The following is a 14,996-nucleotide window of genomic DNA, read 5'->3' on the forward strand; positions in this document are numbered from 1 at the left end:
TCACATTCACTTAGTACTATTCCCAAACACACTCTGTAATCTCCCTTATTACCCCATGTGCATCTTCAATGATTCTCCTGTTTTTACTTCTTATGCACCATATGTATCTTTCTATGCATATAGAAGAGCACCTTGTGCTATTACCACGTAGACACTTCTCTTATAAATGCCTACAGACAGCTGTTAGTGGGGCTTTCCATGGTACTGTTACTTGCACTAACTCTAGTCTTGTCTATAAGACTAGCTCTAGCCTTCTTTAGTCATATGTATCACTGCCAAGGTTCCCCTATAGTCTCTACAGTGGCCATAGTCTCTACAGTATCTATACCCTCTAGTCTTTCATTTCTATAGTCTCTCAGTGTCTATAGTCTCAGCAGTTCATGTAGTCATAAACTACTGATTGTACAGTCTTGCCACATACATATAGAATAACACGCACATTTTCACTCAGTACTTAATAGTAATTATATCTCTTATCTAAATTTCAAACCTCTTATTATCCAAATTTAAACCAGCTTATTATCCAAATTTCAATCACTTAACTAATATTTCTTAAGATATTGAAATTTGTAAATTATCTAAATTTCAATCAGCTTAATAGCCAACCTTCAATCTGTTATTATCCTAATGTCAATCAGTTTAATACTTTCCACACTCACACAACTCTCACATCCATATTCACTACACTCACACAACTCCCATCCAAATTCACTTCATGCTATTATTTGACTCAAGACTAGTGGTACCCTCCATTTGTATGTTTAGTTTTATTGGTTTTGTTATTAATTTGTTTCTATTTTTATTCAAATTAATTTACATTTTCTTACTGAAATTCAATCGCCGTGTCCTTCAATTGTTCGCAGATGACGTGTCTCCTCTGCAGCTTACAGTAAGGGTCTGGGCGGGTCCTCGTGCTCTTTTGGTCAGACACTTCTTAAAATGCGCCACCGGTTTTCCTCGCAGACCCCCACTGAAAAGCTCCGCAGGCAGAATCCATCATCCTGTTCGTTGATGCCAAATTGTCGTGGAAATTCTACCCACTGGGACACTCATGAATGAATCATTGTTTATTAACAACTTGCTGGAGAGGTCACAGTCAAAATTAGATGCATAAAGTACCGGTCTGAAGTGAGCTCTCCCGGGGCAGTCCCGTTAGTTCTCTTATATACTGCCGACAAGTTACATTTGCATGATTTAGCTTATTCATCTTTCATAATGAATTATCATTAACGTTTGCTTCATTCATGTGACCGACCAATCCATCATGAGGCTTCTTCTCCCTAAGCTGAGACCATGAAACTGAGATATCTTTTGTTCTCAAAACAAGGGTCTGTGCGTACTGCCAAATTGCAGATACTGATAGTGAGGATTCATTCAATCAGTCACTTAAATGAACACAGAAATTGGTTATTAGAAAAGCACAAACATAAAATGTTCCATCACACTACTTTGAAGCAAGGTAAGTTATGCCTCATAATATAAAATAAAACATTCATGTTTCAAACAATTAAGCACACCTTTCAAAATGCATACTGCCTTCAGCTCACATTGTAAAGTGGTGGGTGATGCTCTGATAGCCTTGTTTTGGTTTATTTCATAACCGCCTGTCACATCTGCTCCTGCAATGCCCTCTACTGGTCATCCTGTATCTCTTTGACCTGCCTCCTCCCCCAGTGCAGTGCTCTTTCCCTGTGTGTGTGTGTGTGTGTGTGTGTGTGTGTGTGTGTGTGTGTGTGTGTGTGTGTGTGTGTGTGTGTGTGTGTGTGTGTGTGTGTGTGTGTGTGTGTAGACAGGTGTGCTGAAGTCTGAGCAGATCCCCATCAGCTGCAACTCATTCCATAATCAAGACCTCAACAAATACTCAGTCCTGACACTTCCACACTGCCAGATCGTAATCTCGGCTCAGTCAGTTACGCTTCTACTCCCTTGGATTCCTCCCTGGACCTGCTTACCCTATCAACCCCCCCTCGCTCCAGCCTCAGCCTCTGCATGTGTGTGGTTCCCACCGTGAATTGTGGAGGAGGTGTGGTGTGGGGGTGCTTTGCTGGTGACAGTCAGTGATTTATTTAGAATTCAAGGCACAATAAACCAGCTTGGCTACCACAGCATTCTGAAACGATATGCCATCCCATCTGGTTGTTGCTTAGTGGGACTATCCTTTGTTTTTCAACAAGACAATGACCCAAAACACACCTCCAGGCTGTGTAAGGGCTATTTGACCATGAAGGAGAGTGCTGAGTTCCAATTACCCGACCTCAACCCAAATTAGATGGTTTGGGATGAGTTGGACCACAGAGTGAAGGAAAAGTAGCCAACAAGTGCTCAGCATATGTGGGAACTCCCTCAAAACGGTTGGAAAAGCATTCTAGGTTGGTTGAGAGTGACCATTTACTAATATATGAGTTTTATCCAGCCAGATAAACACTCCAAACAGCCTACCCGACCACTCAGAGGCCTCCTCATGGTCCTGAAGCACACCGTTGCCTGGCTTTGTATCACATTCCAATGATACAACTGGGGAATGCGATTTCAGAATGAGAGAGGGACATGTAACCCCAGTGAAAGTTGCGCTCCTGCATGCAAGTATTTTTACCCCAACCCTGTCGGCAAAACAAATCGCAGCTATGGCATAGCGAAGTTACTTGTAAACGCATTTTAATGTGATTTTGAAATAAGAACATGCTTTCATGAATATAAAATACCATTAGCCATTTCCCGAAATACTTACCCACGAATTGAATGGGCTAACAACGATAAGAATGACTGAGCAATAACAGAGCTAACAGGTGTTCGTTTTTAATGGCAAATGAGTTCACAACGAGCTGATACTATTGGTCTTTCTATTCTGATCAGCCAACCATATGGGGGGAGTGTTTTGGACGACAAAGGAAGGAGTGGTTATCTTTTTTTTAAGTGTCATGTTGTATATTGCTGGCGGGAGTCCAACTATCACTAGATGGCGAGTTTTTCTGCTGCCGTGTTGGGATTTGACGTGTCGTCTTTACCAGCCTCACACTTCCTTCTTTCTGTAATATCGCTGGTCGTCACTAGTTACCACAGCCAAAAAGTAATAAATCCCGACTATTTCTACAATTTATTTTCTGAAAATCTGACTCGAACTAACTCTAACTATATGGCTAATCTTGTGCCTAACCATGACGTTAAATGAAAACCAAAAAACAAATTTTTGTTTTCATCAGTTATTTCGATATAGCCAATTTGACTTAGTGGCTGTGGTAACCAGTGGAAACCAATATCTCTGGCTGTGTGTGTTGTCGGACCTCAGTGGGTGGGACCAAACGATACCTCAACAACAAGATGGAATAATCGTGACAAATTAAGGGAAGCCCGTCATTGACAACGTTCTATTTACTTGTGGCAGGTTATTAATTGAAACGCCTTTTAAATGTCAGTTCTTAGGACATGAAGGTTGTTGGCACAACATCAACAATGCAGCTGTCTCCCACCAACGGAGATTTTACCTTCGTCTCGTCAACTGAAGCTGAGGGTAATGTTAGCAGGCCGTGAAAACTGTCATATGTGTTTTATATTCATTTTAGTTAGCTTGCTAGCTAGCTACCGTATTTGTCAACACGCCATTCTGATAGCTTGACATTTAATTCAAGTATTTAACTAACCTTGAGTCATAGTGTTGTCAATTTTGTCAAGTTACGTAGTGGTTCAGAGAGATTTGACAGCTTCTGCAGCTTTTACGGCTAGGCTAGCGTTAGCAATCCAACTAGCTAACGTTAGCTATATCACTGAAGTAAATCCATCTGTCTAACTATATTCTTCTAAAGATACGCGTAATACATAACTCAAAAGTATATTTTCACTAGTTGCATGTATTGCTGATTTGAGTAAATAAAGTTGAATATCATTTAGACAGTAGGACAAACAGGGGGACAATTATTTTCGTCATTCTACGTCCGTTTTTTGTTTAACTGAGGTGATTTGGTTTAGTGTAAAACGATCTATCGAGGGGAAAAAAGGTATCCTTAATTGTGATACGGTTTTGGAAACCTTGAACATATACTGTACAGTTCAACAATACAGAAATTCAACGCATGTTATATGTGAACCAATAATCGTTTACATTAAATTCCCTTCAGATCTAAGTGGTACTATCGATGCCCCAGATGTTAAATTGAACATGGGCAGCGACAATGCAAAAGACCCATATGCAACCACGTTCCTGAGGAAACGAGGCTATGGCTGGCTACTGGAAGTAGACGAGGATGACCCAGAAGACAACAAACCTCTTCTGTAAGTACCTTCTTCAAGAAACCCATTCTTTGTCCATGCACATTGATATTAAAATGACACTGACATCCAATTTGTCCATCACTGCTAACTAAATGTGCTGATATCTCATGATGCTCCTGTTCTCTCTCATATGCTTGTATGATTAGGGAGGAGCTGGACATCGACCTGAAAGACATCTACTACAAGATCCGCTGTGTGCTGATGCCAATGCCCTCCTTGGGCTTCAACCGGCAGGTTGTGAGGGACAACCCTGACTTCTGGGGTCCTCTGGCTGTAGTGCTCCTGTTTTCCATGATCTCCATCTACGGACAGTTCAGGGTGAGGCGGCAGGACAACCTGTGATTTATTTTCTTCTCAGATCACACCAAAACAATGTGTCCTTTGGTACCATGTCACAATTTTCAGCTTGAAAGTTGTTTTAATTATTTGTTGCATTATTTTATTTCCTAAGGTTGTGTCTTGGATAATTACCATTTGGATATTCGGATCTTTAACAATCTTTCTGCTGGCTCGTGTTCTCGGTGGTGAGGTAAGCGCCACCTTTTTAAGTTAAATAATTAATATTCCTAGTCTTGATGAGTAGTACATTTCTCTTACTTGATACTGTACATGCCTCTGGATGTGAATTTGCTTCCTATTACAACATGAATGATGTGGCATGCTGTGAAACACTGACTTGCATTGTTTTATATCGGATAGGTGTCTTATGGACAAGTCCTTGGAGTGATTGGATACTCTCTACTCCCGCTCATCGTTATAGCTCCCTTGCTTTTGGTCATTGGGGGTTTTGATGTTGTTTCTACACTAATAAAGGTGAGCACATCAGCAAAGATAATCAACATTTATTCTCTCACATTTTCCACAAAAATTAATCTCTAATTCAGCACTGCAAATTTGATTTAACATACGCTAACATATTCAAAGCTTTTGAACATCTTTAGATTTTTTTTGTTGATAATACAAATGTACTCTTAAATCAGATATGAGTGTTTATTAGTTGTCAACTGTCTTTCATTTTCCAGCTTTTTGGGGTATTCTGGGCTGCTTACAGTGCTGCTTCTCTACTTGTTGGGAATGAATTCAAAACCAAGAAGCCTCTTCTCATATACCCTATTTTCCTTTTGTACATCTACTTCCTGTCACTATATACTGGGGTCTGATTGGACAAATGGCTACTGTCGGCACTTTGGTTGGAGACTGACACAAAGCACTGTGAAAAGACACACAAGGATTCATTCCACAATGAAAATAAGGAACATGGATTTTTTAAAAGGTTATTTTCTCCCTCTTCTTTTATCTCTGTTTACAATCCTAGACTGTGGGGATAAGGGTATATGTTACGTCAGTGTATTTAAATGTGCCCCTTACCTCTTTGCTCATTAAAAAGCAGCGTATAGTGTAAGGCTGCATTCAGATTTAATTGTAATTAGAACCCTGGTTTGCATTCGCATCATATAATTATTTAATTAGGGTGTGAAATCTGGTTTTGGTAATCATGTTGGGGACACACAGATTTTTGTTAATGCTTTTATTCCATAGAGGAAGGTGGTGCCAAATACAGTGCACAAATGTTCAATTAGAACCAAGGGGTTAAGAAAGACGTCAACCCCTAACTGAGGTTCCACCATTATTTTGTAAGGTAGTGGATTTAACATACTGTTATGCGTTATTTAGTTGTCATTTTATGCACCTTTTACAAACCTTTATTTCTTAACTTATGAATTTCAGCCTGGGTAGGCCAGTAGATGGGCAGTTTGAGTGAAATAAAACAGTCTATTAAAGTGTGGTGCCTTTCATTAGTTGTTTTATACAGTTGTTTAATCTTTTATTGAACTGATGTATATTTTCAGACAACTTCCTTGTATCGATTGTACGTATAACTACTTAATGTGTTGGAGACCTGATAGTATCAGAACATGTTATACAATTGTGGAACATTTTTAGACCTGGAACAATAGTGATATTTATAATGAATTCACAGTGGGGGGGTTAAAAGCTATCAACATAATTGTCCATATAACTGTTGTACTGTACTAGATATTTTAAAATACATTCCCTCTCATATGTAAAATGTTATCATTAATCTGCATGCCTGTTAAAAAAAACTCACACCCAAGCTTTAATGTAGGATTTATTGGCGGGGTTCAAGTTGTGGTATTTACAGTAATTAGAATATGAATTATTAGCTGTAAACATTACATTTTTTAAAATATTGTTAGTGTGTTGTGCTGACACATTGTTGTATATAAGCATTTAGAACAAATACTGTTCATTTGTTCTTGAAATGTGCCATTTAGATCATAATCGTTATTACAGAGTACATCTGAAATAGGATATCAGATAAACGCAAATAAAGTATGCATATGGTTTCTAGTGATAAAGGAGGAACGGAAATGTGCATTGGTTTTACAGTAATGCGGTTCAAGCCAATTTCTGTGTTATTTGGTGTCCGTATTCAAGGGCTTTACAAGTGATAAAAGATCTTGGTGGGCTGCTAAAACTCAACAGACCGATTGTTTAACTGTACAGTAGGGGGGCGTTCGTTCGTTCGCTTGCTTGCTGTTGCGCGGTATGTTATAGGGACCACTGGGCGATGGGTTTTACGGTTTATTTTTCGGGGTTCTTGGGTGGGGATTTGCTGTATATCCCAACATCAGGCAAGGGCTGAATCAAAAACAAAATAGTCATAATTACATATAACTCACATAGCTAGTAATTTATATATATGGGAGTCACAACAAACAGTGGGGAAATAATAACATTCACAAAACAGTAATCCAAAGAGGTTCTCTGTCTGTACTCCGGAGTCAACATCGCAGTGCCCTCTCTGGTGTCGCGTGATAGCCAAGCACTACGCTAGTTCCGTTTACCTGACGTTCATCTGAGTGCAACGCTCGTAGCTTTCTCAGTACTGATGGTGAATAGCTACAGCTGCGGTAACCGGTGGAGGAACAGAAGCCGCAGAAGGAGAGTCAGCAGTAGTAGAGGAGCGGTAGTTTGGGATTAAGCGTTTACAATTATTAATCTTACTCGTATAAACGGGAACTTCCTACAAAACAGAAGGGAACGGGGAAAATAAATAAAGATGGCGGCCGCGGCCTCGCCGGGCTCCTGCTCGTCCACCTCCTCAGACTGGATTGTACTGAGAGACGGTTGCCTTCGTTGCGACGAGGAGGGCCTGCGGAGCCTTTCCTACCACCCGGCCCTTAACGCTATCCTGGCTGTTACTAGCCGGGGCAGTATAAAAGTAATCGACGGCACTTCAGGGGCCATTCTCCAGGCCTCGGCCTTGCATGGTAAGTCAAGGCCAAGGAACTAGCTAACTGGTTTAGTTAGTTAGCTAGGTAGCTAGCAATCAGGTGATTGTCATAACTATCAGATGAAACGACACTGGTCAACAATGTAACGTTACATTGGGCCTGCTGTGGTGGTTGACTTGGGCTAAGTTAGTTAGCAAATAAATATACATTTTATAATTTGTCGTGAATTCTGACATTTAGCTACTGATTCACTTGCTAAACAAATATATTTTGTTATCCGATTCATATAAAAAACACTTGAATACATAAGTAGCTAAATGTCTTAAGAATCGTCTTGTTGTCAAGACGTTTTGCTAACTAGCTAGCGTCAACGTTAGCTAACTAGCGATTTGTTATGAAAACAGCTCTCTGATCATGAACTGGCCGCAAAGCTAGCGAACCCGCTAACGGTGTATAACGTTTTGTCAACATTCAATCAATCGTTGTCATCATAGCTAACTAGTTAGGCACATTATCTTGCTTAAATATGTAGCCTCTATCAATAGGGTAAGTAACATGTAGATATCTAACGTTAATGTTAGTTACCTAGTTAGATTGTATTCGGTGGTAGTTACCTAGTTAATTGTGATGACACTAACATTACTAGTGAGCTAACTCGTTTCGTTGGCTGTGTTGGGCCAAGGAAGCAAAATGTGCATTGTGAGATTGCTGGCTAACTATGTTAGATAGCTATCTACAAAGAAAGTGCTTGAAGGCTAGTTTACATTACTGACATTGTGAAGTCACATTCGTTAGTTGGCTACATAGCTAAAACCGTTAACTAGCTAATATGTAAATTCATCGATGATCACCAGCACCGTGCATACATGTGTCGCAGTAAATGTTAGCAAGCTTGCTAGGTAACGTTAGTTTGTTGTAGAATATTGATCTAGTTAGGTAACGTTAGTTGGCTAGAAAGGTTATGACGTGTAGCTATTCCTACTACGCAGAACAATAAAGTATGCAATGTCTGTTGGCAATCTAACGTTAGCTAATAACGTTAAGTTAGTATTGTAGCTGTAACATTTTGTGTGGAAAATGGTTGACGAAAGTGAATAGGCTTGGCTTTAGTTTTTGTGACAATTTATATTTGACGATGCCAAACAATAGAAAACATTAGTGTTTGTTCTTCAACGTGACCCCCCCATCTGTAGCTACATTGAATGCAGACTTGGCTGGTGGGAGGAACTGTGGGATGACGATTTTTGCACTAGCACTACACATCTGATCCAAATAATGAAAACTTGATTATTTGAATCAGCTGTTTAGTGTTATGTGAAAAACCAAAACGTGCATGCATCCCTTGGGGTCCCGAGGTCTGAGTTTGGTTAACACTGCGTTGTATGCCCACAATAAGGCAATTATTAGAGAGTAAGGTTACATGCACACAACAATGCGATGGTGTATTGTCAGATAAATCTAATAGTTAAATTAAAACGTTGACATGCTTTGCAAAAATAATGATATCCGTAATAAGCCTGTTTGCATGGACACTGAAATCGGCCTGAAAAATGCAGAAAATAGGCACTCAAAATAAATGTGATATCACAACAACATGTTACTTTTGGGAAGCATATTTGATTCTGAGTTTGGACTGATAAAGTTTGTACAGTGCATTCGGAAAGTATTCTGACCCCTTGGCTTCTTCACATTTTGTTACAGCCTTATTCTAAGATGTATTAAATAAAAAAAAATCCTCATAAATCTACAAACAAATACCCCATAATGACATAATGTGTAAATGAATAAAAACAGATCTATTCAGACCCTTTGCTATGAGAGCAAATACCAAGCTATGAGGTAGAACCAAGCCATTGCCTATAGAGCTTTGAGACAGGATTGTGTTGAGGCACAGATATGAGGAAGGGTACCAAAACATTTCTGCAGCATTTAAGGTCCTCAACGAACACAGTGGCCTACATAATTCTTAAATGGAAGAAGTTTGGATCCACCAAGACTCTTCCTAGAGCTGGCCGCCCGGCTAACAGGAATTGGGGGAGAAGGTCCTAAATCAGAGAGGTGACAATGAACCTAGTGGTTACTCTGACAGAGCTCCAGAGTTCCTCTGTGGAGATGGGAGAACCTTCCAGAAGGACAACCATCTCTGCAGCACTCCACCATTCAGGCCTTTATGGTAGAGTGGCCAGATGGAACCACACCTCGGTAAATGGTACATGACAGCCTGCCTGAATGCCAAGCGTCACTTCTGGAGGAAACCTGGCACCATCCCTACAGGGAAGCATGGTGGTGGCAGCATCATACTGTGGGTATGTTTTTCAGCAGCAAGGACTGGGAGACTAGTCAGGATCGAGGGAAAGATGAAGGGAGAAAAGTACAGAGATCCTTGATGAAAACCTGCTCCAGAGCGATCAGGACTTCAGACTGGGGAGAAGGTTCACCTTCCAACAGGACAGCGACCCTAAGCACACAGCCAAGACTACGCAGAAGTGGCTTCGGGACAAGTCTCAATGTCCTTGAGCGGCCCAACCAGAGGCCAGACTTGAACCTGATCGAACATCTCTTGAGATAAGTGAAAATAGCTGTGTGGTGACGCTCCCCATCCATCCTGACAGAAGTTGAGGCTCTGCAGAGAAGAATGGGAGAATCTCCCCAAATACAGGTGTGCCAAGCTTGCCGCGTCGTAACCTAGAAGACTCAAGGCTGTAATCGCTGCCAAAGGTGCTTCAACAAAGTACTGAGTAAAGGGTCTGAATCCTTTTTTAAATGTGCTATTTCTGTTTTTATATACATTTGTAAAACAAAATTCTGACCCTGTATTTTCTTTGTCCATTATAGGGTGTTTAAATTGAGAAATGTTTTAAAAATCAATTTTAGAATAAGGCTGTAAAGTAGCAAAATGTGGAGAAATTCAAGGGATCTGAATACTTTCCAAATGCACTGTATGTAGCCAATTGTTCATCCTTGTTTCCCAGAATAATAGGAATGGTGATTACCTTGAACCAGGTTGAATTAGCATTACCCTAGCATTTTACATTACAGCACATAATGAAGTGTTAGTAACATAGTAGATGCTACAAAAGTGTTAAGGGTTGTTTGGGAAATTGTTTTCATTGTGAGTAAGTATCTTTACAGTAACAATAATAAGGCTACCCGATAGGGCAATAAAGCATTATTTTTTGAGGAGATGGTATAATTGAAACAAATCAAGTTTTGTGAGATATTAATAGGGTTTCCATATTTCTGTGCAAATATTGTGAACGTAACAAGCAATTTGCAGTTTAGTTCATCAATATTTCAAAGACTAACTTAAAAGTATATTTTATTATCTGGTAAACATGATGGAGTTATAATCTGACAAAAGTCCAGCTAATGCTAGGTCTTAGTAGCTACACTAATACCCTGATGTTTGTGTTTCCTAGCTAAACCTGGAGGCCGTGTTAGGTGTCAGTACTTCCCTGCGGTAGACAAGGTCCTCTTCGTGGACGACTACGCAGTGGGCTGCAGAAAGGACTTGAACGGTATCCTGCTGCTGGACACAGCCCTGCAGGCCCCCGTGGCCAAACCAGAGGACATGGTCCAGCTAGAGCTGCCTGTTACAGAGGTAAGAGAGCCAGCCACTGACGCATGACATAAAACGCACTCGTACATAGCACTTGGAAAAGTTGCCAAACTCACATTTGAGTTTTTTTAAACCCATTGATAGGGTTTTAAAACCCATTGATAGAATCACTAACCATCATATTGTATCTTTAACAATTGTCTTCTAGTACCACACACAACAAACAACAATGCTCAAAAACAGGTAACTTGCTACTTTGGCTGATTGTCATCTTACAACAAAAAATGTATTTCTTAATACATTCTAAATAGGGCCGTGACGATGTTAGCATAATACTCATAATACTCAGTATCGTGGCAGACAATTGTATCTTTAACAATTGTCTTCTAGTACCACACACAACAAACAACAATGCTCAAAAACAGGTAACTTGCTACTTTGGCTGATTGTCATCTTACAACAAAAAATGTATTTCTTAATACATTCTAAATAGGGCCGTGACGATGTTAGCATAATACTCAGTATCGTGGCAGGAAAAATCTGCTTTGTGTGTTAACTTCTTAAGGAAAACAGCTCTACTGCATTATGTTAAGATTCAGATCACTTTATTGTTATCCGGAGTCAAATGTATTTATCTTCCAAGCTATAGCACACTATTGTACATACAGCAGGTTAAGAGTTAGGTCTGCTTTGTGTTTTCATTTTTATCACGGAACAAATATTGCGATACTAGTTTTTGTGAACAGCCCAAATTCTTACTGTTGTGAGTGCAAATTAGGATACAGATATTGATAATTGAATTATGTCACACTACTGCAAGCATTGTCTACCTAGCTTCAAGATCACACAATCCCTTCGACAGGTCTGCTTAGAAATGTAGAAAGACTGGTCCACCGTGAGCGAACACACATGCTAACCGTGGAGAATCCACCACTCCCATGTATTTATGTTTGAATGACAATGCTTGGCCTGTGCAAGTGCCACAGATTTGTGTAAAAAAGTGCTACGTGTGCAACTGTCAAGATAGGAATCAATCCATTACACCCCTGAAATAGTTAATGATGGCACTCATCCTTGTTTCATGTTCTTTATCTCATACCTTATGGTATTTGTAGCACCTGGTTACACTAACTTTCTAAATTGAACTATTTGAACACACATTTCCCCCTGTAATTAGTCAATATAGCCCACAGAAAATTGCGCTTGACCCCATTGTGGTATTCCAACCTTTTCCTGAAAGGAATGCACAGACAGAAATGATAATTTCAGAGTACGGTTCGGCAATATTACAATAGCATCGTTTATCCATGAAGATTGACCACCATCGTTGATGGTGACGACATTGTGATGTGACAGAAAATGGTTTAGCTTATTTGAACTTGACTGGCGCCACACTGTAAAAAGCTGCCGTCTGTGCACACAGCAGGGCAGCACACAAGTGTCATTCTGGATAATTTGCCTATTCCTATTTTATAGCCTATTTCAATAAATGTTATAAAACCCACAGAACGCTGGAGAGGAATGTAGGCCAGACGCAGCAGAAAATTAAACAAAATCCAAATGTCCAGATAGAAAATATTGTTTCTCTCTGTCGGATGTATGGGCATTAGGTTTTAGCCTAAAAAATATATCTATATTTTGAAGTATAGGACACTCCTTAACTATGTTGTCTGTTTTAAAAATTGTATGCTAGTCACTTCTCTCTCCATTCGATAGCCTTCAGTCATATTCATAGCCTATCGTTTTATGCATGGCTTTCTCCCGATCAAACAATGACTGTAACAGAGTTCCATCTCAGTTATTTAAATAGTCTAAAATGGTAAGGTAGCCAGAGGACTAATAATGAGTGAACATTCAATAGCCTATTGAAAAGCCGACTGACAATTTTAATCAAATAGAAGCTTACTATGAAAAAAATAGTCCATGCCGGCCGGGAAATCCCTCCATGAGAGGTTGAAAACCAAAGGGTCAATAACCTATTCCCCTCCTCCTAGCCCTATCATCAAAGCTTCAAGACAAGTTAAAATTCTAAACAGTAGCTTATTTCCCAAATATTTTAGCCTACGAAGGCGTTGTCCTAAAGTTGTTGTGGCTTTAAAAAATAAGCAGAAGGAAAGTCTATAGGATAGGCTATTCTCAATCACACCTTTTTTATTATTTTAGAATTCAAATAAAGGAATTATCCAGTTCTGAAGACAGTAGACTGTTTATGTCCAGCCCTTGATGTAGGCCTATAACCTAGCTCACTACGGTAGAACACTGTGTGTTCCTCATCAGTTATTACTCCATCATGTGCGTGCCACAGACACCTGTTCTGCTCCACCAGAAAGGAACTTTAGAAAATATTTGCCATTGCCTGCAATTGGCCTCTGCCAGGTTTTCAACTACATTACCCAACATTACCTTTGGTAATCATCATTCGCTTTCGCTCAATAGCCAACTGTTTTTGCAGCAATTTTTTTTTTTTTTTTGTTGTTTGTTTTGTTGTATTTTTAATAAAAGGAAAAGTTTAAGATTGAGCAATAGCACCGTATATCACAATGTTTTATGGGCAGTTAATCACGATAGGACAAAGGTTGACATCACCCAACCCTATTTCCCCAACTGGCGGCTAGCGTGTACTTTTTATTTCCCCCCCAAGTTTTCTGTGCAAAACATTAGTTGTTTCTTTGTTGGACATAATACTGTAAAAACAGAAGGAAATCAGTTCCAAGTAACAGTGTCTAGGGTTTACCGAGCATGAATGTACCACCATCCAATCTGCAGAAACTGCGTGATGCCATCGCGTCAGAATGGACCAACATTCCTGTGGAACACGCCCCAAATAATTCAGGCTGTTCTGGAGACAAAGGGGGGTCCGACCCCAGGTACTAGATGGATTGTTGTAACCCTTGACTGTTGCAATCTCGTTGGTTTCAAAGCAAGGCTTACTTTGCTTTATGACCTTTGGCTGTTTATGTGCTGCATGTCTCACTTTTTTTGCTTTAAATTGTTACGGGCTATCTAGTGCGGTTTGCACAGACAGTAGGCAGTCCTATGTATTCAGAGACATTTCTCCCTCATTCCTCATAGAGACTGATGTTGTTTTTAATCATCACCACAGGCGGTTAATAGATCTGAGCACAAACAGCCTATATTCCAGGATTAGTTGTACCTCACAGTCAATACCTTTTTGTAGCTCAGTTTGTAGGTGGTCTTTTGTAGCTCAATTGATAGAGCATTATGCTTGTAATAGAGATCGACCGATTAATCGGAATGGCCGATTAATAAGGGCCGATTTCAAGTTTTTATAACAATCGGAAATCGGTATTTTTGAACACGATTTGGCCGTTTTTTTTTACATCTTTATTTAATTTTTATTTAACAGGGCAAGTCAGTTAAGAACACATTCTTATTTTCAATGACAGCCTAGGAACGGTGGGTTAACTGCCTTGTTCAGGGGCAGAACGACAGATTTTTACCTTGTCAGCTCGGGGATTTGACCTTGCAACCTTAGAGTTAACTAGTCCAACGCTCTAACCACCTGATTACATTGCATTCCACGAGGAGACTGCCTGTTACGCGAATGCAGTAAGCCAAGGTAAGTTGCTAGCTAGCATTAAACTTATCTTATAAAAAAACAATCATAATCACTAGTTAACTACACATGGTTGATGATATTACTAGGCAGGGTAGCCTAGTGGTTAGAGCGTTGGACTAGTAACCGAAAGGTTGCAAGTTCGAATCCCCGAGCTGACAAGGTGAAAATCTGCCGTTCTGCCCCTGAATAGGCAGTTAACCCACTGTCAGTCATTGAAAATAAGAATTTGTTCTTAACTGACTTGCCTTGTTAAATAAAAATTAAATAAAGATGTAAAAAAAAACGGACAAACCTAGTTAAATAAAGGTAAAAAAAAAAAAAAAAAAAATAT

General features: G+C 39.7%; 2 protein-coding genes across 22 annotated transcripts in view; both read left to right on the forward strand.

Annotated features, from left to right (window-relative positions):
• Positions 1-2,970: 2,970 nt before the first annotated feature.
• Positions 2,971-6,332, forward strand: LOC110502425 (protein YIPF4). 2 transcript variants are annotated; one of them, XM_021580451.2, is made up of 7 exons: positions 2,976-3,067; positions 3,201-3,508; positions 4,113-4,266; positions 4,413-4,584; positions 4,718-4,795; positions 4,966-5,079; positions 5,289-6,332. In XM_021580451.2, the coding sequence occupies exons 2-7, from the start codon at positions 3,424-3,426 to the stop codon at positions 5,424-5,426; spliced, it is 741 nt and encodes a 246-aa protein (XP_021436126.1). In that variant the 5' UTR covers positions 2,976-3,067; positions 3,201-3,423; the 3' UTR covers positions 5,427-6,332. The 2 variants fall into 2 exon arrangements, with proteins under 2 accessions (XP_036815685.1, XP_021436126.1); XM_036959790.1 differs by having other exon boundaries at positions 2,971-3,508.
• A 778-nt stretch (positions 6,333-7,110) lies between these two features.
• LOC110502424 (baculoviral IAP repeat-containing protein 6) overlaps positions 7,111-14,996 on the forward strand; it is a 140,767-nt gene continuing 132,881 nt past the window's right edge. For all 20 annotated transcript variants that reach the window (XM_036959768.1, XM_036959775.1, XM_036959781.1 and 17 more), the window contains exons 1-2: positions 7,111-7,562; positions 10,946-11,127. In XM_036959768.1, the coding sequence (XP_036815663.1) occupies positions 7,352-7,562; positions 10,946-11,127 (393 nt within the window). In that variant the 5' untranslated portion in view covers positions 7,111-7,351. The remainder of the gene's footprint in view (positions 7,563-10,945; positions 11,128-14,996) is intronic.

This window comes from Oncorhynchus mykiss, chromosome 23 (assembly GCF_013265735.2).
Source record: "Oncorhynchus mykiss isolate Arlee chromosome 23, USDA_OmykA_1.1, whole genome shotgun sequence".
Taxonomy (NCBI): Eukaryota; Metazoa; Chordata; class Actinopteri; order Salmoniformes; family Salmonidae; genus Oncorhynchus; species Oncorhynchus mykiss.

Excerpts from the sequence above, each read along its gene's own strand:
- LOC110502425 (XM_036959790.1), top strand. The coding sequence starts at position 3,424 with ATGAAGGTTGTTGGCACAACATCAACAATGCAGCTGTCTCCCACCAAC. Across the intron at positions 4,585-4,717 it reads CCATCTACGGACAGTTCAGG|GTTGTGTCTTGGATAATTAC; the intron begins GTGAGGCGGCAG and ends TTATTTCCTAAG. Across the intron at positions 4,796-4,965 it reads CTCGTGTTCTCGGTGGTGAG|GTGTCTTATGGACAAGTCCT; the intron begins GTAAGCGCCACC and ends TATATCGGATAG.